The sequence below is a fragment of the Parasteatoda tepidariorum genome, chromosome 1 (genome assembly GCF_043381705.1).
Source record: "Parasteatoda tepidariorum isolate YZ-2023 chromosome 1, CAS_Ptep_4.0, whole genome shotgun sequence".
In the NCBI taxonomy this organism is placed as follows: Eukaryota; Metazoa; Arthropoda; class Arachnida; order Araneae; family Theridiidae; genus Parasteatoda; species Parasteatoda tepidariorum.
This window is the reverse complement of record NC_092204.1, coordinates 30493529-30520319: the sequence shown is the minus strand read 5'-3', so window position 1 is coordinate 30520319 and position 26791 is coordinate 30493529. Positions and strand designations below refer to the sequence as shown.

The 26791-nt window shown below is 29.6% G+C and overlaps 1 protein-coding gene across 1 annotated transcript in view; it reads left to right on the top strand.

Moving 5' to 3' along the window:
- Positions 1-17107: 17107 nt before the first annotated feature.
- LOC107445357 (nose resistant to fluoxetine protein 6-like) overlaps positions 17108-26791 on the top strand; it is a 44616-nt gene continuing 34932 nt past the window's right edge. Inside the window, exons 1-3 of the mRNA XM_071178293.1 lie at positions 17108-17371; positions 21222-21409; positions 23635-23740. Coding sequence (XP_071034394.1) covers positions 17188-17371; positions 21222-21409; positions 23635-23740 — 478 coding nt within the window. The 5' untranslated portion in view covers positions 17108-17187. The remainder of the gene's footprint in view (positions 17372-21221; positions 21410-23634; positions 23741-26791) is intronic.

Genomic DNA, 26791 nt, shown 5'->3' with positions numbered 1-26791 from the left:
TCTTTTGGGAGGTAATAATAATTTATAAATAATAATTTATTTAACTTGCATTAAATAAAAAAAGTTAATTTTGTAATATAAAAATTGAAAAAATAGGTAAAATAAACATATTTTATATTTACATTTATATTTAACCTATAAATTTTCTTATTAATGATAAATTTATCAATGCAGAATTAAAATAATATACTCAAATTCATTTAAAATGACTTAATTTTAATATAAACAAAGTTCTAAATTATATTATTATGCTTTATTAAAACTAAATACGAATGGGTAGACTCGCCCCGCGAATTCTGGCTTTTTGTTTACAACAGCAAAACTTACATTCTTTTTGTTTTTTTTCATATAAAATTAATGTAATCTTAGTCTTAGATAAGTTTATCACTTAACCAAAGTGAAAATAGTAATAATAATAATATACTTACGGAGCACCAACTAAAAGTTTGCTGATTTTCAATACAAATCTCTCAAAAGACGTTTGAACAGGTCGGTTAAAAAGACACCAAATAAATAAAAACGGATCAAACTACTACAGCGCCATCTTCCTTAGAGTCTGAACTAAGTCCTCCATTGGTAAAAATTTTTTTATTTGCAATTTAAAATAGTGAAAATTAAATAAAACTAAAATGGGTAGACTCGCCCCTGGATGGGTAGACTCACCCCGGTTTACGGTATAATAAGTAATTATAATAAGTAAATTATTTAGCAAAAAATATGATGCGCATAAGCACATAATATTTCACAGTTGAAGAGTCAAGACGTTTAAATGAAAACGAATAACATGGAAAAGAAATTAATAAAAAATTTTGTATATAAGGAGGTTTTGTAAAAAAAAATTTTTTATCATTGTTTTTTCTTACTTTTAATAGTTTTTCCTTACTTTCAAAAAATCGTTCAGCCAGAAATATTAATTAACAGTTCATATTTGTTTGAGATATTTCTTAAACAATGCATAAAAGTGCAAATCATTGGTACACAAAAAGATGTGAAAAGAAAAATCAAATAAAAGGTACATAGCTAGGTTTTGTGAATATTCAGAGATCTATTGTAAATAATTTTTAATTTTATTGTTTTCACCTTATTTTTTTATAACAATTTAGACAAAAATGTTTATTGATCATTGATAACATAATTATTTCATTTGGCATTTGTTTTTTTTTATTAGTATTCAATATGAAAAAAAAATTAAATTGCTTAATTTAATTTGTCGAATTTCAGTTACATATGTTTTTATTATATATATTGCTTTTTGTCAGATTAAAACTAAAATATTTTGTCAGTTGACGGTATTGTAGTTAATTGGGCAATTACTTGCAATGGGTTTTGCTTTTGAAATATTACTTAGCATCAACTTATTAATATTACCTGTTTTAATTCGTTTGCCATATTTTAAAGTTTTTTTCTTTCGGTTTTAATTGTTTTCAGTTAAAAATTTAAGTTACTGGGGGGGGGGAATGAAGCACCATATAGGGAGCATCCGGCATCCTTTAAGGTCAACAATGATTTGAGTTAGTAGGGGTAAAAATGAGAGATGTAGAAGGAAACTCGGTACTACTGTCCAGATTGTGACGTTGGCCTCTGTATCTCATGCTTTGAAATTTATCACACAAGAAAAAATTACTAATCTTTATTTATATTATACATAAGTTTAATAAAATTCTTTTTTAATGTTTAAAACGCATATTTTTAAAATTTTCCTTACCTGATGGAAAACCAATATTTAGTCATAGTTGGCATTTAGTTGGCTTTTCCTAAAAATTAAATTTTTAAAAATTAAATATTAAAAATGAATATATATATTGTTCACACACATTTTTATATAATTTTCAGGGATAAAAAAATAGGAACTTTTATGACCGTTTTCTTGAAAATTAACCGATCGTTCAGGGGTTAAAGTCAAAATATTCAACAACCATTGATATTCTTTTTTCATTTCAACCTCTCTTCTCATGAATAATACTAAATCATCTTGTCTATCTTTTGAAGTTTCACCAACTTTTGACAAACATTGCTTCACTCTAATTAATTCCTCAGGAAAACAAGATTCCACTAACAGGAACAATATTGCATCACGCATTTTTGTGGTTGCACTTAATGATTCCAGAGTTCTCAAATGGGATTCTATTTTGTCCTACAGAGAAGAAAGTGAAATAGTCATCTGAGATTTGGAGCTTTGTATGGCTGAAGATGTTCTCTAATGTAAGGTTCAACTAAAACATCATCCTTACTGAATCTATTTTTAAAGCTTTCGATTACATATAGTTAATTTACAGCAGTTCCTGGATAACAAGACAATTGTGAACTGCATACAATATTGAAACTTTTCGCCATGATCTAACGTAGGATCTTAAACTTTGATAAAAATAATAACCAGCTCTTATACTACCGCCGTGTTTGGAAAGCTCCATTTCAGGAACTTTAAATATACGATTAGACTTTTCTATGTTTACCATTGAATTTTCTTTACCGTGCTTTTTTAAATGCTCATCTACAATTGTTTCAGAATCATAATAGTTATTATAATAATCATCAAATTCCGTACTTTCAATTTCCTCTTCTTTAACACTAGGTTTACTGACGTTTCTTATAAATCTATCTCTACGAACACGCGTCAATTTGACGCAGGAACAAATACATATAAAAGCAAAGCACTTGCAGCGATACCAAATTGCTCCCGACAGCAAATATATATTTTAAAGTGGTAGTTTATCAATTGCGATTCTTGGTTTGATAAATTCAATTTAGTAGATTTTTATCCACCACTATTTCTGAATAATTCGTAGGCTTATATTATTCACCACTTTAGAATTGCGAAATTTTCTTTGTAGTTATTTACCGTTTTTTAATTATTTTGGCTTGTCCAGAGCTGTTGGCATCTCTGCACTTAGAAAGCAATGTAATTATATACTATCAGAAAAAAATGAAGATATCATGTATATAATTATGAAATAATCTAGTATTTTATTTTGTTTAGTTGGGAATATTAGAAAATCTGACATTCTGCATTTTTCTTTTCTATTATTGGCAGTTTTTTTATCGCTTGTTTCATTTGAGATAACGATATCGGATAACGGATCGAAGTATTAGCGGTGCATCCCTATTTATTATTGATGTGATGTTCGCCAGTTTACTCAAAATTTTGTCTAAATTACGATCGCGTCAAACTGACGCATATCCGTAGAGATAGGTATACCACAAAGAGAATTTCAATATTTCAACGCTTTTGAAGAAAATAGACTTCAATATATATTTACCTCGATCAATGGTGTAAGAGATACTTAACTAATATTTTAAATACATCTTTATTTAATCGTATTCGAATCCAAACTATACATAAAAACATAATAATTCCAAAACAATATTTACGCACGCTGCAACAAGTCATACTTATGCTTGCCCTTGAAACAATTGGGTATAATATAGCCTACGTCACAGGTTGTGTTGTTCCTACTAAATTTAACCCATGAACGGCATTTTCTGCGAGCCTAACTTCAAGCCACAAATAAACAAACGAAGTGTTCGATCGTTTAAATAGCTGCTCACCAGATTTTATTGCATTATAAAGAAAAGTTATTGAAACTAAATACAACTAAATAAACAACAACAACTAAAACAAATAACAACAACTACTAATAACAATAACTAAATAAACAACAACTAAATTCCATACGTTTAGCATTGCGTCATATGCTGTTCCTTCTAAATCGAAGTAGTTGTGTTTTTTTCATATTATACCCAATTAATTGATACTTAACGTATATTTTAAATATATCCTTATTTAATCGTATTCGAATCCAAACTCGACATAAAAACATAATTCCAAAACAATAATTACGCACGTTGCAACAAGTCATACTTATGCTCGCCCTTGAAACATTTAACTGATATTTAACGTATATTTTAAATATATCTTTATTTAATCGTATTCGAATCCAAACTTGACATAAAAACATAATAATTTCTAAACAATATTTACGCACGCTGCAACAAGTCATACTTATGCTCGCCCTTGAAACATTTAACTGATATTTAACGTATATTATAAATATATCTTTATTTAATCGTATTCGCATCCAAACTCGACATAAAAACATAATAATTCCAAAACAATATTTACGCACGTTGCAACAAGTCATACTTATGCTCTCCCTTGAAACATTTAACTGATATTTAACGTATATTTTAAATATATCTTTATTTAATCGTATTCGAATCCAAACTCGACATAAAAACATAATAATTTCTAAACAATATTTACGCACGTTGCAACAAGTCATACTTATACTCGCCCTTGAAACATTTATCTGATATTTAACGTATATTTTAAATACATCTTTATTTAATCGTATTCGAATCCAAACTCGACATAAAAACATAATAATTCCAAAACAATATTTACGCACGCTGCAACAAGTCATACTTATGCTCGCTCTTGAAACATTTAACTGCTTACAATGGATAAAAGTCATTACAAGAGATAAAATAAAAATGCAAACGGGTTTTGTGATTTTCCTTATAAAATTCGAAATGCGTCAAAATGACGCGTCCCGTAAACCTAGTGTTAAAGTTATGGGACAGCAACATAAAATCTAATAATTCGCTATGCCTGAATTTTGAAGTTCTTTATTTTCTATGTCTGAATTCAGCTTCAATGACTACCAATTTTCGGGGTTCTTCTGATTATATATCAGCTAAAACCTCCCTATAACATAATCGTGTAAAAGAGGTTCTAATAATCCATCTGTAGTGTTTAGGATTTCATCCATTATTTTAAATTTGAAATTCTTCTTAAAATCACGCTCTTGCTCATTACAAATGTTACGAGACTCTACCAGAAAGTCTCTATAGTTTTTCTAAAATAGTTTGTCGATTTCAAAGCAGTTAACAGTGAAAACATTCTCTTAAATTAAGCGTAGATTCTCCACTATATATGTTCATCCACTATATATGCACTTTTCACATCCATACAAAAGAGTGGCAATTCCACGCCGGTACTTACGTATTAACGCAACCAGGCCAAATTTCGCGGAAATCGCCAAATTTGGCGACCCTACTTACGGCATCCCTACGTGTTATATGAATAAAATAATATAAAGTATATTATTTTATTATAATATATTATAATATTTTATTATATTATATTATATAATATTGTTTATTGATACCTCGTCCCGCCCTATTCAGGGCACACGAGAGTAGAACAAACATTCTACAGACAAAACATACATAAAACACAAAAAATTACATTTGCAGCAAGTATAAATGACATATAAAGAAAAAATTAAAGTATGAAAATATTTACAACATTAAATGCAAAGGCATAGTGAAATGCCTCAAACAAATGCATATTTTAGAATTTTGAAAGAATAAATGCAGAGCATTGCGACATCGAGATACGCATAAGAATTTTGATACACTTGTTAAGTACAAGAAAGTAAATGTAGATTAGTAACTGGAAAACATAAGTAGATTATTTTGACAGCTGTCGAAAGTGTAAGGCTCTCAAGGAGGCTGGATAGCAAGAATTTTGAAAGAAAATATTAAATAAATAAAAAAATAAAAATAAAAAATAAGAGTCAGCTACAAAACGTCTGCAATGAGGAAAAAGTTTATGAAGTTTCTCTAGCGATAGGTATATAATATATAATTATAATATATTATATATAACATAATAATATATTATGTTATATGAACAAAATAATATAAAAAACTGTATTAAAAATTATCTGTAATTAATAAATGTACATTTTCTTTCTATTCATACTTTCTTACTCAAACTTACAAATCGCGCCAACCTGGTTGCGATAATACGTAAGTATCTTCACGCCTCTATGGGGAATTTGTTGTAATAAAAGTATTTCTTAAAAATATGGAGGTCAATTAAAAAAAAATAATAATAATATGCAGCTTCTTTTGAAACAAAGCTTAGAGCTGATTGCTTATTTACATTAAAAGAATAATATTTCTACGACATATTTAAACGTTTAAAACTTTTACACTTTCTAACTTTAACATTTAACTTATACAATAACAATTTTAAAACTTTTACCAACTCTTAATATTTATTCGTAAGCTAATAGGTTATTAGTAAAAAGTAAAACGCGTTTAATAGGTATCTAAAAAAATATCAATCAGGCATTTTAAGTAAATATGTTAAATAATAAATAAAAATGAATGATAAGATTAAACATAAAAGAAAAAAACAATTTCCCTATTCTACCACTACTTTATTTGTAGATATATCAAAAGATTATAAATTGATTTTGGCTCCTATATTGCTGGAGATTCTTTAGGGTGTGTCCTTCTTCGGTATCAGACCGCCCCTCACTGCGGCAATCTTAAAACCGAGTTTCTGCTTGGTAATGGAGCACTAGGTAATAATCTTAACCAGCACTAGGGAAACCGAGACAGTAATAAACATATAGTAAATAAATAAGCTACTTTACGAAAGAGGACAGATGCCCTGAAGAAGCTCTTTTTAATGGTTCCTGCAAGTTTTGTACAAATGAGAGAAATGATTTTTTTATTTCCCCCTAAAATAAATATGTCAGAAACTTTGAGGTTAAATTAACCCATTGGAATCCGATTTATTTAAATTCCGAACTTAGAGGAAACAACCAAATTAAGAACCTAATATAAAGCTTTTTATTAAAAAAGTAAAAATTTTATTTTTAACTTTTTTTTTAAATAGTTTCCAAACATACCTGCCCACTTTTACGCATTTGGCGTAAAATTTAAGGATTTCTAGAATGATTTCCGTATTTAAAGTGGTAGCAAAATGTATGCTTTCTATATCAGAGATTCTCAACCTTTTTTCTTTTTTTTTAGTTGCGGCACACTTTTAACGATTTCGAAATTTGACGGCACACACTGAAAAAAAATTGATTAAAAGTTGTTTACTTACCAATAATATACTGTGTTAAATAGTCTGTGATAATAATCTTGAATGCGAAATAAAATATGTACTACAGAAGCACGTTTATTAAGTGATTAATCATTTCTTTCGACTAATTTTTTATTAGTAAGTAACAGTTATTTTTTTTTTGCTAGCTATTAATTGTNTTTTTTTTACAGTAACTGTTATTTTTTTGTGATTTCATGTTAACTAGTTTTTTTGCTAATTATTAATTGTTAGCTTAATTTTTGTTAGTTATCCTTTGTTAATTTGTTTTTGTTTTTTATATATTTGTTTTTTTAGTTATCCTTTGTTAATTTATTTATTAATTGCATAGCTCACTTTAATGATTAGCTCTTACAACAATTTTTAAAATTGTGTGTCATATACAATTTAAACACTTCCATCTTATTTTAAGATTGTCAGAGACAATACAATCGCCGATACACTAAATGTTTAGCATTTATAAGATGTGGTAGTTATCAATGCATTATTTCTTTCTGGAATAGACTGAGAGCAAAATATTTTAGTCACCACTTTTTATTCACTGGTAATACATGTATAACGAGTTTCACTGGTCAAATGGCGCGAAAGACCTAAGAGGATTCTTCATTCATTCACGAACACTTGGCTTAAAAATATTTGATAAATAAGTTTCAGAGTCAAATTTACCTTTTAGTGTTGCTCGTATTAAAATATTTTGGTAAATACAAATAATTTACTCGTCTCAGATTAATGCCAGCAATGAAATTAATAAGTTACCAATTTTTTACTTTTACAATCCTTGTACTTTTAAAAAGAATACATTTTCAAAAACATTGGTGTTTAAAACAAAATAATAATAATAAAAAAACACTAGCTCTTTTGAAAGCTCATATTTTAAGTCAAAGTTATATTTATAAATATTTTAAAGTCAAAACTAAGTAAAACTAAGTATAAGTTTATAAAATATTTTAAAGTCAAAACTAAGTTAAGCTAGTAATGATCATCCACATTTGAGTTTTCGTTTCATTTGACTTATTTGTTTCTCTAAAGACAAAATTCTATTGATCAAATCTTCCCCATATTGTGTTTGTTTTAACTGTCATATTTCCACCAGCTATTATCACTACCTTCATATTAATCCCAAGTCCAGAGATCAAATTGTATTGTTAAACTTGTCGTTTCTCTTTATATACGAACATTTACAATGAATTCTCTATTAAAAGTTTGACAGTTCATCTATTTTTAATCTGTGGTTACATAAGAAATGACAAAGGTATGCAAAAACAATTTTAAAACTAGTATACTTTTACAACCGTTTGTCTTGTTCTAATTATATAATCTGTGCAAGTTTCTTACAGATGTAGAAAAATTAGAATGTGGTATGAATTCACGCTAATGTTAGAATTCTTTTTTTTTTTATAGATATTTTAACTAAAAGCAACGTTTCAACTTTAACTCATAGATATCCGATAGATCAAAGTTGTCATACAAATAGATTTACTTCCTTTACTAAAAAACATAGAATTGTGATCACTAGTGTATTGAACTATCAAAGTATGTGTCCACCATTGAGCTTATGTTAAAGCAATAGGAATTCTGAAACTAAAATCGTAATGTAATGACAATGAATATTTATTTTTGTCCACAACTTTAAATTTTTATCAACATATNCAACCCAAGTATATATATATATATATATTTAAATTTTTACTTTATCTTCAGGGTATATCAATAAAAACCACAGTGAAAGTTATTGGGTTTGGCAAGAAGGCGTGACTACATGCGTTGAGTCCGCCTGCGGGTGGCAACTGGTTCAGACCACAGCCACAAAGCTGTTGGCAATTTCAATTATGAGCCTGCTAACTCCTTAACAATTATTTTTATTGCTTAAAAAAAACTCTCTAAAAAGAAATATGAAACTGCAATAAAGTATGCCGCTTGCCTAACCTTTTATGAAGCATATCTGTGCATATCCATTTACATACCAATTTAATAAATGATTATACACGTTCGATTTCGCATAAGAAACTGACTGCTTAAATGTGTAAAAACTTACTTTCGAATAATTCAGTAGTTTATTTAATTTGATGGTCATTTTTCTCTAACTTATGTCACACTCCCTAATCTTTATGCCAATTCAAAGAAAAAAATTCTTTAGTATTTGCTAATTTTTAAGTTCGACTTTAAAAATGAATTATTGCAATAACTTAAGATTAAATGACTTATCCTATCATTTATTTTTATTCGAATTTGATATTTGCCACTCGAGAAGAAGACGATGACTCAGGGCCGGATTAAGCGTAAGCGGGGCCCTAGGCCATTCAAAGTTCTGGGGCCCTTAGATTAAATTTTTTCTCGTATATTTTTTATTTATTCAAATATAAAAGTATTTATATATCTTTTCACTCAAGAAAGCATATTTAAAATTAAAATAAATAATAATAAATTAAATTTTGCTTCATTTCTTTAAATTTTTAAAATTTATTTTCAAAAAATCCATTTTAAGGGGGCCCCTAATAATTGAGGACATCAGGCCATGGCCTAGTCTGGCCTAATGGGTAATCCAGCCCTGCGATAACTGATACACAGACACGTGACCCATGACCTCAGCGCCAGCTGATAGTTTATAAACAAGATGTTTAAGCTCAGCTAAGTTCTCCACGTAAATTAGATTGTTATTTAATGTAAAGTACATACCTAACCGAATATATAATTAATATATTGAATTAATAATATAATTAATAATCATTCGAATAATATAATTAATTAATGTGAAGTCTATACAACACCGAATCGCTCATCGAATTTGTTAAAAGATAATTTTCGTCTAAGTCTTTTACTTAACTTAGATTTATTACTGTAACCATGATATTGTTTTGTTTTGTGCACTCGGAAACTTCGATGCAAAATTAGTTTGTTTGTGTTCTACGTGGACTGTCTTTGTGTTAAATAAGAAGTATAAATAGAAATATTTGCTAACGAATCTTCGTGAAAGAATATAGAATGTGTCACTTAAGAGAATTGAAACATGGCCAGCTTGACTTGCTCGAAATAGAATAATAGAAAAAACAGTTGTAAACGTAAGCAAATGTCACGCTTCAACAACCAATCTGGATCGAGATAACCACAGTCCGTCACTTACTGATATCTCATTAGTGAATAAATGCTATACTCAACTAAATGTAATTCTTAATTATCTCATTTTTTTTAATATAATCAAAGCATATTTTATAAATCTTTTCGTAAATAAGGGTTTGCAATGTGGACGTAATTATGCGTGTTGAGACTACCCATGAGTGGCAAATCGTATGACCAGTGCTTTGGAAGCTGTGCTCCTGGCAAGTTTTTAATCATTAAAAACTTGTAGACAGAAATAATAGACAGATTTTTTTAATGAGAACGACATAATGTGGAATAATTGCATTGGGCTCTGTACTGACGGTGCACAATCAATGGCGGGACACAAAACTGGTCTTCAAAATACTAGTTAAAATTAAAACACCTGAGGTTCTCTGGACGCACTGCATACTTCACAGAGCAGCTCTCGTATCAAAAACTATAAGCGAGGAACTTAACAATGTTTTTGCAAAAGTAACGAAAGTTATAAATTACATAAAAAACAGTCCATTAAAAGCAAGGTTGTTCGCAAAACTGTGTGAAGATATGCGAGCTAATTACACGTCACTTCTGTACTATTGTGAAGTGCGCTGGCTATCTCGTGTAAAAGTGGTTCATAGGGTACTTGAACTCAAAGAAGAAATTGCTATGTTTCTCGAGGCAAATCATAATGAAGACGGCAATATGTTTAGGGATGATAATTTTATCGTTAAACTTACATATTTGGTTGACATTTTTGAAAAATTTAGTGTTCTTAATAAATCAACGCATGGACCGCAAATGCATTTATACAAAAAGACAAAGTGAAAGCAATTATTAAAAAATTGGAGCTATGGAGATCAAATTTGCAAAAAAATAAGATTGACATGTTTCCACGCTTAAATTTATGCGCCCGAGATAACATAGAAACAAACAAAAATCTCTTTGTGGAACACTTGAATGGTTGTTTCAATTTTCGAATTATTTTGGTGATCTTGATTTCACAAAGTTTGCGTGGATACAGAATCCATTTATCGACAAAGAAGATGATGAATTTGGATTGACAAGTATTGTAAAAGAAAAATTGATTGAATTATCTTGTGATACTACGTTGAAACATAAATTTCAGACTGTATCTCTTTTTCAATTCTGGTTGAATCTTCATACAGAATATAACACTTTGTCAAACAAAGCTTTGAAAGTACTGCTGCCGTTCGCAACATCATATTTATGCGAAACGGGATTTTCTGCCTTGGCTGCAATGAAATCCAAATATCGATCTCGTTTAGTTGTAGAAAAAGAGCTACGAGTAGCTATATCGTCTCAAACACCAAGATTTGATAAGCTTTGTGCTAATAGACAAGCACATCCATCTCATTAAAAACAATAATAAAATATCGTTTTCCATTAGTTTGTATGAATAAATTTTGTAAGAGTAAAAATGTTTGTGTTTTTATTTTATGAAATCTTTAGGGGGGGGCGCCAAATGATTAAATATATTTAAGGGAGGCGTAGTAACATCAATTTTGGTAACCACTGTTTTAATGCAATTAGTGCATATCTTTGTGGTCATATTTCCCTTTTACCTTCCCATTTTACAAATTATGTATATATATACATATATATGAACTTTTTGTGTTCTATTTTATTTGTTGTAATTTTTGCAAAAAAAATTTTTGAGTGCTCCTCACACTATTGTATTAATATATTTTGCTTTGGCTATATTGATATAATAATATCAGAAAGCACTCTTTTTTGCGGATATAATCGTGTGTACTGATGAAAAGATTATATCTTTTATTTTCCGGATTTTTTAAAAAAATTTTAGCCTTTTTTTTCCCCGCAGTTTTTTGTTATTTTTTATTATTATTTTTCTTTTCCCCATTTTTTTCATATGTCTGTAATTTTCCTTTGTTTTATCTTCATTTTGAACTTACTTACAGATGGAAGTACTACCGAGTACAAAATGTATGCTGTGCACTGGTAGGACTTTTATTTGTGTTCAAGTTATTATTATGATAATGTTTCTGATGTAATTATGACTGTAAAACGATAATTTAGAGACTTTGAAAGGGGAATNATATATCTATATATGTGCGTGCGTGCGTGCGTGTGTGTGTAACAAACTTTACTATGCTTTAGTAAAAGTGAACTGTGAAATGTGTAGTGAGAATGTAAAGAGAGAAAATGAATTGTACCTGGGATGTACAATTAAATTTTTGACAAACTTCTTACAAGAAGTATATTTCTGTTATTCTTTTTTATCTACTTATTTACGAAAATGTATCATTTTGTGACATAATTATGACTATTAGTTATATACAATGTGATTACAAAATCATCCATAGTGCATTGAATAATATAAAATTGAAGTTCAACATGAATAAAAAGTTCTACTTGAACGAAATTAAAGTTTGTATGATGAAGATGAGATTATGTACATATTATTGATGTCTAGAACATGATGCGTCACTGCAATAGTATGTTGCAATCGGCCTAATGTCTTTGTCATCTATTACGTTTTTAAATAAGAAGATTTCGTTGATATTGCTTAAAAAATTGCTGTATTGAGGTTACATACATTTGTAGGATTGTGTGCTCATATCAGGCTGATAAACCTTTGTCAAATAGAACTACAGATAGAACAATGGACATTTACAGTAAGTTTTTTTAAAAAATCATAATGCATTCAGAATTTCTCAAAACTCCCAGGAAACCTTTTATAATTTTTCTAAGAGTGCTAATTATGTAGTTACTTTTAAGCAAAAAATGCCTCCTTTCGTTTTAATCTGAAACGGAGATACACTTGCTCATTTACGAATTGACTTAACAGAACGGCAGAGTGCCCATCTGCTGTTCGTTTACAAACGCTGTTCTGTGAAAACAATTACGTTCTTGCTGCATTTGTTTGAATTTTCGTAATTAAATCCAACTATTTCATATGGTAAATAACTATGTGAGAACAAAGATATGTAAAAGATTGTGCCCTAATGCAGCTTAATGAAACTGTGGGCTAAATATAATGTATTTTTGTAATATTTTAAATTTCAATGAGACCCACTAAAACATTGTTAATAGTTAACAAAATTTTCTAGTTCTTAACAGTAAGATTTTATAGTTCAACAAAAATTGTGCCAGCATAAGTTATGGATGCCTGATAATACTTATTAAAATGATGTACAAATACAAAATAATTTTGTTCTTTTATATACATTTGCCTATGTCTACCGAATACCAAAATTTTCACGACTTTTGTTTCAAATTCGCTGACTTCTTACTTAATTTTTGGAATACTCATTCTGAATTGGTACAATAAACAAACATTTGCAGACTTGTGTCCTCGATTAAGGCTTATAAGCCTTGGTCAAGTAGAAATACAGGTAGCACAATACAGAGAAGGACATCACAAAGAAAACATATAGGGTTACAGTGGGATTCGAACCTACCACCTCTTCACTTAACAGACCGTTTGGCGGACAATACCGATCGACCCCCATTGTGAAAAGAAACAGAAATAAATAAGAAAGAGTTGCTGGAAGGAAATGGTAAATAACAAAAACATTAAGTAAGATTTTTGTTTGAGATCATATTAACTGTAGAACACCTTGTATACAACAAATATTAACTAAGACGAACTCAACTTTTTTTTAACGATTACCAGCAAATAGAACATTCCACACTAGACTTGTCAGGTCTTATATATTTGTTAAAAAATTTTCTATATAGTGATCATAAAAATCATTGCGAATCAAATTTATTAAAACTAAAATAAAATAATAGAAAATAAAATTTATTACTATTCTAACTATTCAAGAAAAATGGGAGAAGCTAATGAAAACAATTCATTAACTATCTAAAAAGCTTATTGTAATTTATTGGTTTATTGCAAGGTTTAATGTGTTGGTGCACTGCAAAGTATAGTCGGCAGTTTTCAAAGAGCCTTATTTTTAAATTTGCCAACGACATATAACGATACAAAATGCATAAAAATTCTCACGTTTTTTCTTCCATCTAAGTTTCAAAAATTTAATTCAAAAATTTATTTAATGTTACACATTGTAATTTTCGAGAAACCACAAAATGGTAAAGTTTTTCTCAGAAAAATAAAGAGAAAAAACATCAAAAGCATAATTAAGTAATATTGCGAAAAAATGCATGTTAGTATGGACCAGTCGTCACACATTGAGAGAAAAAAAACCGCATTCAAATGAATTCTACCTCATCAGGTTCATAATCAGACTATGCAATTTTTCGTAGAATAATCATGATATGACTGAAACTGAAAAGACTAAAAATAAAAAAAGACTACTTGAAATTCACATTATACAATTAGGAGTAAATGAAATGATAATTTCAAACCAAACAATAAATTCTAATAATATTATATTATTCACACAAATTTTAATTATGATAATGCAAAGTCATTGTTATTAAAAAAATTTCAAATAATTTCGCTTGGCTAGCATGACAAATGTAATTTTTGTCTCAGAATTAAAACTTTTCACGTGTATAACCTATTCACCTCAAATCCGTGGCAGGTGCAAAAATACTGTCTTTAAAACTAACAAGCGTGACATTATGATATATTCTATGCTGTATTAATTTTGCATGATATCTGCATCACGATCTACCAATTCAACATCCCGTTATTCTCGTGTAAAAATGATGCATTGCATTAATTTTTCTTAAAGGTGAGAGTAATTTTGCAATTTATTTATGCCCATTAGACATTAACTAATGTTGTAGGTTTCAAACGTTAGTCTATAAGTAAAATATGAATGCCTTGTATTAGAAATGTTGTTACCAATACATTAGAAACGACGGAATCATAAATAAATATAACTTCGTTTTAATGTTAGTTATATAATTCAATTAATTTTTATTATTAACGAATGCATTGATATTTTCTTTCCATAGAAATGTAATAATTCATTGAAATAATTTATTAGTATGTATAATTAATTTTTTTTTCTTTTTATTCCAGTTTACATGATTTCAAAACATGTGATTTAATTTTCAAAACTATCTTGTAATCAGTAAAAAATAAATCTTGGAAATATGAGGATTGTATTATTATTTATTGTTCTCTGCATTTTGACCATTGTGTATGCCAAACAGAAAAAGCCTGACATTGATAAGCTACAAGCTCAACAGACTTTGAACGAACAGTTACTGGCGATGGCTTTAGGCAGCAGTTTGTTGAACAAGGATGTCAGGAAAAAATTAGCAGACGAAGTTGGCAAGTATGTTATACACAGCGCAACGAATTCATTAGATAAATATAATATTAGCATGAACTGTGTGAAAGATATGGTGGAATTTGTAAAAGGGATTTTTGAAGCCGAACCTTGGGCCATGCAAAGTAATTCTTTCATATTTATATTATTTTTTATGTCTATTATTTATTTATTTTATTATTTATTTATTTATTTTTATTATTTATTTATTTTTATTATTTACTTATTTTTATTATTTATTTATTTTTATTATACAAATTAATTATGAAAGTGATAAATCGTAATAAATCATGTTGAAGAAATGTTTTATTTTATAACAGAAAAAACTTCTTAAACAGTGAAGTTTTTATCAGATAGATTAACATTATTTTTGATAAACAAATCGGCTGGGGTTTATTTACAAAATTTTGAACACTTTCCAATACTATTTCCATGTAAACAACCTTTCTTTTTGAAGAAAATGTTTTAGAAGATTTTACATGACAAAGCTGTTGGCACAGTTTTAAACATCATGCTTGAAGCTTTTAGAAATGGTGTCCTTTTATCCATGAAAAATTTGCATCGACCAAAATGAGTAGGATTTTAAGACTATATTTCTTTTTAATACCACTTTAATTCTAAATATCAAAATTTGATGAAATGATTTCAATGTTCAAGTTGCGTTCGTAATAACATATCCAAAATTTGTGGAGATGAAAATAACATCATTTCGAAAAGTTTCAAGCATATTTTATATTGTATAGACCAGGGGTGGCGAATCTTTATACACCAACGTGCCATTTTTTCAAAAAATTTTTTAATGAGGTCATAGGCGTGCCGTCAAGTAATTTTGACTTCTTGATTATTGGGAAAATAATTGCCATTTTTTCAAAAAATTGTTTAATGAGGTCATAGGCGTGCCGTCAAGTAATTTTGACTTCTTGATTACTGGGAAAATAATAATACTAAATAATATCAACTCAAAACTCTTTATTTACTATGAAAAAAAAAACTTTTGCAATGTCTCAGTTATTCGCGTAATTCAACCCTAAAGTAACATTAATGTGACTTCTGTTGTTGCAGATTAGAAGACAAATGACTTATTTTAGGTTGTAAGAAGTTAGTTTTTTTTTTACTAGTTATTTATTGTTAGCTTGTTTTTTACAGTTGGTGTTTTTTTGGCATTAAATTGTTAATTCTTTTTGTCAATTGTTTAATTTTTTTTGTTTGTTTTTGCGAATTTTAATTTAATTGTTAATATTCTTCATGGTGAACTTTGTGATCAATGGCGTGTCCAGAATATTGTGTCGCGTGCCATAAATGGCACGAGTGCCATTGGTTCGCCATCCCTGGTATAGGCAGTTTTGTCATGCAAAATCTTCACAAATTTTAGCTGCAAAATGAAAGATTGTAGAGTTGGAGTTAGAAAGAAGTTTTTCCACAATTTTATCCAACTCTTACATATTATAAGATTGGTATGCCAGAATAAACTGTTGGATAATAACATTAATTTTCTAAGTTACAATAGTATACACATATTAAGTTTCACTTATTAAATTATTCTAATTTTACCCTCGTATCGTATTTTTCCTGTGGCTCGTTATCTGATACCTTTCCATGACACATGTTTTTCTAAAACAGGCATTAGAAGTTTAAAAAAAATGACCACACAATTGAGATTACCTATCGCTATCAGCCGTACTTAGGACTGCATATATCCCACCATCTAAAACTGTGATTTCGCCGGAAAAGGTATGAAATTATTCAGTTTTTATTTTTGGATAAAATTACAATAATATAAGAGAAATGGTAGAGAAACTTCTTAAAAATTTGTGGAAATAATATAAAGGCTTAATAAATTAAAGGAGGATTACAGGATAGTGACAGCTTAAAAATCGTGATTTANTTTTGACCATTGTGTATGCCAAACAGAAAAAGCCTGACATTGATAAGCTACAAGCTCAACAGACTTTGAACGAACAGTTACTGGCGATGGCTTTAGGCAGCAGTTTGTTGAACAAGGATGTCAGGAAAAAATTAGCAGACGAAGTTGGCAAGTATGTTATACACAGCGCAACGAATTCATTAGATAAATATAATATTAGCATGAACTGTGTGAAAGATATGGTGGAATTTGTAAAAGGGATTTTTGAAGCCGAACCTTGGGCCATGCAAAGTAATTCTTTCATATTTATATTATTTTTTATGTCTATTATTTATTTATTTTATTATTTATTTATTTATTTTTATTATTTATTTATTTTTATTATTTACTTATTTTTATTATTTATTTATTTTTATTATTTACTTATTTTTATTATTTATTTATTTTTATTACATAAATTAATTATAAAAGTGATAAATCACGTTGAAGAAATGTTTTATTTGAAAGAGAAAAAACTTCATAAACAGTGAATGTTTTTTAGTAGATAGACTAACATTATTTTTGAAAAACAAATCAGCAGAAGTTTACAAAATTATGAAAACGTTTCATTACTATTTCTATGCAAACAACCTTTCTTTTTGAAGCAAATTTTTTAGAAGATTTTACATGACAAAGCTGTTACCACAGTTTTAAACATCATGTTTGAAGCTTTTAGAAGTGGTGTCCTTATACCCATGCAAAATTTGCATCGACCAAAAGGAATGTAGTAGGTAAAGACGTTATTCCTTTAATAATACCACTATATTTCTAAGTATCAAAATATGATAAATGATTTCTTATATATCGGTTCAAGATTTGAATTTAAAAAGCACTATAAACACCCTCGCTTCATTTTGTTCTATCTGAATTTTGCCTGGGTAAAAAAAAAACATCTTTTCGGAAAGCCTCAACCTTGAAATTTTAAATTGTATGGACAGTTGTCATGTAAAATCTTCACTAACATTTGAAGCTAGAAGAAAGATTGTTGACTTAGAATTAGAATGGAAGTGTTTCTACAATTTTGTCAAACATTTCTACATTATAAGATTAATATGCCTGAATAAATGCCTGTTGGATTATTAGATTATGTTTCTAAGCTATAATAGCATACAGATATTAAGTTACTTATTGAAATTGAACTTAGATTTTAACATATAAAGTAATGGCGAAAGTTAGTAGCAAAACTAAACTACTTTAATTTTACCCTCGGATCGTATTTTTCCGGTGACTCGTTATTTCATACCTTTCCATGACGCATGTTTTTTTTTAAAGCAGGCGTTTGAAGTTTAAAAATAATGACCACACAATTAAGATTACCTATCACTATCAGCCGTACTTAGGGTTGCATATATCCCACCATCTAAAACTTTGTATTTCGCCGGAAAAGGTATGAAATTATTCAGTTTTTATTTTTGAATAAAATTACAATAATATAGGAGAAATGGTAGAAAACTTCTTAAAAATTTGTGGAAATAATATAAAGGTTTAATAAATTAAAGGAGGATTACAGGATAGTGACAGCTTAAAAATCGTGATTTATAATCAAATCAAAGCGGCAGAATTTGTTGTTTTTTAATAGCGTTCAATATCATACCAACATTAAGTTACAAAAAACAAATTGAAATTGAATTTATCAAAGCAAAAATTATAAACTTAAATTTTATTGTTATAGTTTTTATTTTTTTTTAATGTAATTGTTTAACTGTTACTTTATAATAATATACTGTGTTTTAAATTTCATATCATATTTTAAGTAGCGTAGAAGTAAAAATGAAATGGAAATCAAATTTTTTCTTTTTTCAAATGGCATGAATAATACTAATAAAAAAATGAATATATTTACCGACTTTCACCAGCACAAAATGCAGTTTCCAAAAAGGGTTTACCTGAGGCCTGACTTACAGTTTTGGCCACAATAAATTTCTTTTCATAAGATTTTTGCACACTTTTTTCTGAATATTTCTTATAATTTTAAAGGAAATTTGAGAAAAAAATGTCAACCATGAAATAGCTAAAATTTAAATTCCTTTTTTTGATTGGTATTGTTTTTATTTTAAAATAACTAACTACAATAATAATCTTTGACTTGCTTCATACAGTGGACCAATTTGTAAAATTCTATTCTTCATTTTAAGTAATTTTTCCACCATGTAATAATCCAAAGTATTGTATGATATGCAACTTTATTGCAGTTACCTTGTGGTGACACTTTCAAAACGTGAGCGTATTTATCATTTTTCTAAAAGTTTTACTATTTAATTCGCTACTAATATATTAAAACTTTTGCAAAAAAACGGGGCAGTTAACAACACTACTCGCACCTCAAAATCTCCAAATATCAACTTGTTCCACTTTGTAAAAAATATTTTAAAGTGGTAGCAAAATTTAAGTAATTTTAATTTAACAAATTTGATTTTAAATTATTTTTTTAGCATTACGTTTCAAAAATTCAAATCCTCATGTAGAGTACAACTTGTAGTGTTCATGTAGAGTTGCAATTGGCTGGTGGTGAGACTTAAGCGCGGGCGAAAATCTTATTCTTACTTTTTTCCTCACTATTGATTTATTAAAACGTTCGCAGTTAAGTGGAACAATTGACATTCTTGAATCTATCTAGCCAGAAGTAATCATCAAAAGCATGCTAAATCAACGGAATGTGAAATGCTATTTCATGAAATTATTTGCTGTTAACACGAGACATGGTTTAAAAGATTCTTAAAAAAATTAAAAGTTTACTTTTTACTAGATTCCTGTATACCACGCTATTTTTAACCACAAATAATAGAAAATATCGTTCTAGAAGGGTTAATTCTTAAAAGTATAGCTAAACGTTTTTAACATTTTTTGAACTAAAAATGGATTATTTTTGAACAGGTTAAGAAGCTGTTGTCAGTTGCTCACATCATTCAAGTTTTGTTTTTTTACAACAAGCCATACATATCTTAACTATGATAGACGGCTTCTGCTTAAATAATATGATTTTATAAATTAGTTATAAGATTATTTAATACATTTTTTAAGCTTTCTGTCTCATTTTTAAATTTATTATTGCTGAGTTCATTTGTTAATTTTACTTTAATTAAACTTGATATTTTATAATGTTTGCGACTGCCACTTCATATTACACTAGGGAACAAATGTTTTGTTGCACTACTTTCATTTCCAGAGAATCCCACTACAGTGGATTTTTGATAGTTTCAGAAAATATTTTTTTAGTGATAGTAATAGATTTTAGTGGATATTTAGATTTTAAAAAATCTGAATATTGAAGAAAATTTTGTCCATCGCAAGACACATATATTTTAAACAGATACATGTCGGGTCTGATAGATAAACTCTTAAGTTCCCAGTTTTTTAAAAAATTCTGCTTTAAAATTCACTATCAATAGGAAAAAATAATTCACAATAGCTTCAAATAGTTGAAGTGTCTGCATTTATACAAGTACTTACCTAACTTGGGTGTGGGGATATTAAATATGAAATTAGCTTTGTTCCGAAAGCTACATTTTTTTCTTCAAAATGGTATTTTTAAATTTTTTCTTTTTTGTGTGAATGTACAAGCTTATAAAAAACGTATAGATTTTTATACATGTACTTGCACAAGTCTGCTTCTTTGAAAAGAAAAAAACATTTGAGACAAAAAACATATGATCTTACTGCATCGCATCATAAATTGAAATGTATTATCACCTTCTTCCTACCACACCCTACGTACTAGAGAAGTGTGGTTATTTAGTATTCTCACGACTGAATTTTAAATTATACTTTTGGCTATATTAAAACTGAAGCTTGATGAAAGAAACCAATTGCAGATTTGAAATCAGCGATGTGAAAGTTTTTAAAATCTTGCGCAACAGAATTAAAAAATGTTCTCCGGGGCTATTTTTTAAAGGAAATGTACCTTTATGAGACTTTTTTTTTTTAAAAAAAAAGTGTGATAGCATTTTTCTGAAGCATATTCCATATTCTTCTCTCTCTCTTAATTCTTTTAATATTATCTATTCTACCTTACAATATAATATAATATACAATATATATGTATATATACAAATCAATATAAATTCCATTATTCAAATAATTATCAGAGTGATTTTGTTTACAGTGTTGGATTCTTATGGGAAACTTCCAAGTGGTGTCTCAAGAGGAACAGTTGGTGCATTAGGAGATTATGATGCATGCCTTCACGTATCTGCTCAGAATCAAAACAAAATACAATTTCATGGAAAATACTGCCTACTTAGTGTTTTGCCTCTGGATAGTAAAGTTGGACTTTCGAATTATTTTAACAATGTAAGCGAGAAAAATATACACGTTGACTTGCGTTAAGGCTGTTTTTGGAAGGCTCCGTCGTAACATGAAATGATGCTTTTTTGCGAATACAATGCTACTTTTATGACTGCTGTGAGTTTACAATTGTTACCCGTGACTGTTAGGTCAAATTTAGCCTATCTAAAACCAGTTTATTCCATCTCTCGCAAACTGTTAAATACAATTTGTGCGGAACGTTAATTTAAAATTAAAGTAATTTTTTTTAAAGTGGTAGTACGTCTGTCAATCTTTAGGATTATTTTTCAAAAATAAAACAATTCTGTTCTGTCTAGCATTGCATTCTGTCTTGCATAATGATTTATATTTGGATCGAAAGTCAAAACCTAAATTTTTTTCGAAGCTAAAGCGGTTAGGCAAAAAATACGAAATATTTACTTGGTGTCAACAAATATGACGTACCAGTTTTTTTTATATTGGTGTCTTTTGTATATAGACCACTTTGACTGACCGTGAATTCATGAGCTAATGTGTTACTCTACTCTTTTAATTTGTCGATCTCATTCAAAACCTAAATTTTTTTTTTAAATTTTATGACTGCCATATAAAATGGAGAATAAGACATATGTTTGGAAGAAAAAATTATCACATCACATTTTGTCACAGTTCTTCCATGAAAGCTCTCGACGGCTTTAATCATCATTTGCTCATCACAACAAATTTGTTTTTCATCCAATAAAAAAAGTTACATTTTATTTGCTATATGGAACATAGTTTTTTTTCTCGAAGGATCACATTACAATTAACAAATCATTTCGTACTAATGATGTTCCTTTTTTACTAATTAAAATGTGCAGGAACAAGTTTGCATCATGTTCCTAAAATTTTTGATACATTTACTCATACTCATAGTTATCTTAGCATCAGCCCCGCGAGGGGCTCTCACTAACTCATCTGAGTAGGAATGATATGATAAATCGCCGAAGCGCAATTGAATGGTGAAGGTTTGGGTTCATTAACATTTACTGAGTGAAAATTAAAATGAAATCGCGAGATTTAAACAAACAAATTTATGAGAGAGAAGAGGTTTTTGTCAGACTGCTTCATCACCCCCCGAGGTATTACCCCCAAGCTTCGCAGGTACACTGTAGCCTCAGAGAAATAGGTAAAATACATGATAATAAATGCTCAAAAAAATTTACAAGTATTTATAACTATTTACAAAATTTACGGAACAATACCCCATCGATTAGGAAAAGAGCGGTTGCCTGGCTATTTTATGTTGTCTTTGATGAGCTCAAAATCAAATTTTTTAAAGTAGTTGCACGTATCACAGGAGAGTGCATCGCTGAAGAACTTTGCACATAGTTCAGCTGTGTGTTCGACTATCTTGTTGATTTTTAAATCTTTTCTTACATCTTTCATTCTCATGGATCTCGATACATTTCATCATCATCATCAATATTTATCTGGTCGCCTGGGGCCGTTAGCGGCCTTTTTCCCATTCGTCTTGAATTGTGATCTTTAGGGTGGTTCTTTCTGGTAATTGGAATGCAATTGAAGTAAAAAGAATTTAAATATTTTGAATTTTAGATAAAATTACGTCACTGAAGCTGCCAGTAAGCTGCCATAGGCCTGAGGTTTACGTCTTCTCTTAAGTTTTCGAAAGTAAAGATTTCGTTGAATCCTGCGGTGTCACAATTTATGGTTTTTTCAAAAAATCTGAAATTTAGTTTTACAATATGATGATCTAAAGAATCTATGTTGAGGTCGCGATGTATGTTTTTATTTCTGATAAACCATCTTGCTTTTGTTATTTTCCTGAGGATTTTGTTCTGGCATGTTTTGAGTTTTTTAAGGAGTAATGTGGAGATGTTGCACCAAGCTCTTGATACATTTACGAAATCTGATAATGAGAAGGAGGTATTAGTTTCGTAAAAGAAGTGGTAATTAACGGTTCCACTAAAAGAGGTTTGCGTATGCAAATGGTAGAAACTTTCAGGATGGCTGCCGACATTTCTTTACAAATCGCTACGAATCAGACGGCTGTAGCCGTCATTTGCGGCAACGTGCTAATGATCTGTTTTCAATGCATGAAATGCGATCTAATGTGTTAACGATCTGTTTCCAATGCATGATCTATATTTAATCTGCAAATTATACGTGTTATTGGCTAAGGAAATCGTTATACACATACATCTATTCCTATTATTTTGAAATCAAGTCAACAAAACTCTTATTCATTGCAGAAGTTCTTGCAGCCAAATCAACATTCCAGGAAACTCCTGCCTCAAACAGCTATCTGCATACCCTCGACATGCAATAGGAACGATGTCCAAAATCTGCTATTGAAAAGTAAGGTTTTATTAATTGTTATGATATTGAGGCTTATGATACAGTTTCAAACAATGTTTGTGGAAAATGTTTTTCAGTTGCGCCATTTTCTGCATATTAAAAAACTTTTTTTTAAAATTGAAACAACAAAAAGAAATAGTTTACTGACAGCAGCAAATCAATAACATAAACATATCTATAATATACAAAGAAATTATATCCTCAAAAGATAGTGAAGTTTTCAGAAAATTCTCTCTACTTAAGTTGTTTGTTTACTATCACACGTTAAGTCTTTCCCAACGATCTTACAAGTTAGTAGCTATACTAACTAATTAATTATAGCCGCCAACCGCCTTCCTTACAATTAGTGCCTAACACGGTGGGTGTCAAAGTTGCTCAAGGGCGAAATTCAGATGAAGTGAATTATCAGCTGGCATGGACGGAAACTAACACATCGGCTGATAAGTTTCCTGTCGGACATAAAGATGGCGCCCTAAATGCAGAATTAGTATTTTATTTAGCAAGTCCTAACCTTCAAATCAAAGGTGTCAAAATTTTATAATGATCTGCCGATTGGTTTTAAAGTTACAGTTATTTTAATCTTTGGCCTCAAAATAGGCGTTTGTTTCGACAATCACTTCCTCATTTGTGCTGAATCTCTTACCCGCGAAAATTTTTTTCAAGTCTGCAAGCAAGTAGAAGTCACTGGGAGCCAAATCTGGTGAATAGGGTTGGTGCGGGTGAATAGGGGGTATCTGACACAACGTCAAACAGCTCTCGGGATCATCAATTCGTTGTTGTTTTTGGTCCACTGTTAAGCATACGCGGCACCAACTTCGAAAACAGCTTTCTCATAAACAAATGTTCGTGCAAAATAAAGCCTACACGCTCTTTTGATATATTTAGAGTATCAGCTATGTCATGCAACTTCGCTTTGCGGTTTTCTATAACAATTTTGTGGACTTTTATTATGTTTTCCGGATTAACATCATCTTTAGGGCGTCCAGAGCGTGGCGCACCTTCAACATTTGTGCGACCACGTTTAAAATCAGCAAACCAGTCAATAATGGTCAATTTTCCTGCTGAAGAACCCGGATAACACTCATCGAGCCAAGCTTTAGTTTCTAACGTGTTTTTTTCCCGTTAAATAACAATGTTTAATAAGAACACGAAATTCTTTTTTATTCGTTGCTTCAATAATATAAATTGGTGTTCGATTAAAATCACTGTAACTTTAAAATCAATCTACAGATCGTTATAAAATTTTGACACCTTTCATTTGAAGGTTAGGACTTGCTAAACAAAATACTAATTCTGCACTTAAAGCCCCATTTGTATGTCAGACCGGAAACTTATCACCCGATGTGTTGTATATCAAGTACTACAAGCTACATACCGTGCAATACCATTCACATAACTACTGAGCTTCCACCGCCAACTTGTTTTATTTCCTTACGACTCGCCCTTCGGTACAGCATGGTGCATATGTGCAAATTTTCTATTCTTCCTTACCGTGGTTAGTCTTCTCAATGACCTTTTCCTTCGCTGTAACTGCCTGTTTTGTTATGTCAGTTTTTGCATTTCGTCCTTAATTTTTGCACACTAATGAAGTATCAAGTTATATTTGAACCACCATTGTCTAATCGTCTTTTTCATAAAAAAAGTTATCGTATTTCATCTGTGGCCTTCTATAAATCTTAGAGTCAAAACACTTTTGTAAATTATTTCTAATTTTGCGTTTTAATCGTTTGGGTATCGCTATGGTTATTTTGTTATAATTTTCTTTGTTTGCTTTTTCTGTTGCTTTAAATACGACGACTGTCCCGAGAAAAAAAAGTACCATCCTGCCTATAAGAAGGAAAAACCATTACCATAAAACCGTTACCATAAAAAAACGATATTAGCACCATTTAAACGATTATATTTACAAAAATGTAGTACTGAGTTATTTAGTCTGAAACAAGCTTATAAAAAATATGAAAGACTTGCATACAACATTGATTGAGATAGAAAGCTGAGAGTTGAAGAATCATAAAATGGCGTCCTCGAACGAAATATCAACAACTAAATAGTTCCATACATAGGTGAGGCTTAACTTCGAATAATTATGTGTTGTCAATTAATTATCATAAATGGAAAGTTATATTACAGAGACACACGAGTTTCGATGGGATATTTTGTTTCGTTTCAATGCAATTTGCAAATAATATTAGTGGGACCTATAAGTTCCGTCGGTACATATGGGGTTAACATAAAAGTCTTGGTTCTTTTCACCGTCTTACGCTCCTTTTCTACACGAGTTCATGGTATATTATAAATTTTATAGAGCTACAACAAGGAGCTACGCTGTTTGGGAAAATTTCTTCTAGTGGTAGCTAAGTTAATGTTTCAAAGTAGGATTTTATTTATAAATTTGATTTAAATTTATTTTCCACTCCATTTCATGTAAATGATTTAAAAGCCGCTTTGTTTCAGATATCAAGGGGAAAAGCTTTTTGTTTGCAAAATTACAAAATCTCTTGAAAGTTTTAGTTGCTAATTGTCTACCTCTTAGTAAAATATTTCTCAAAAAGCGTAATAGTTGGCTGCCATGTAACTATTATTGTTTGAGTCTTATATTTGTCAATTATTTTAACAAGTTAATGTACATGATATGTTAATAACTTGTGGTAGTCTGGAAATTACTTTGTTCTTGAGACCAGTATTTTATCTTATACGAAAATTATTAGTCCTAGTGTTTACACACATTGGTTTAGACTTCGTTTGCTGGAAAATTCTGTCAATTTAAGAATGCACACCATTATATAAGAATGCAAAGGTGCATTTTATATATATATATATATATATTTCAGTCATTTATAATATTTGTGTCCTTGTACCACACATGAATTAACGCCGTGATTAGCTTCATAGTTGTACAGTCCATATTTAATAGGTGATTCCTGCATATGGCCCAGAGATTCTCAATTGGGTTGATATCCGGAGAGTTCCCTAGCCATTCCAATGTCTCAATTTGATTCTCAGACATGAATTTCTTGACAATTTTGGACGTATGGCAAGGAGCTAAATCCT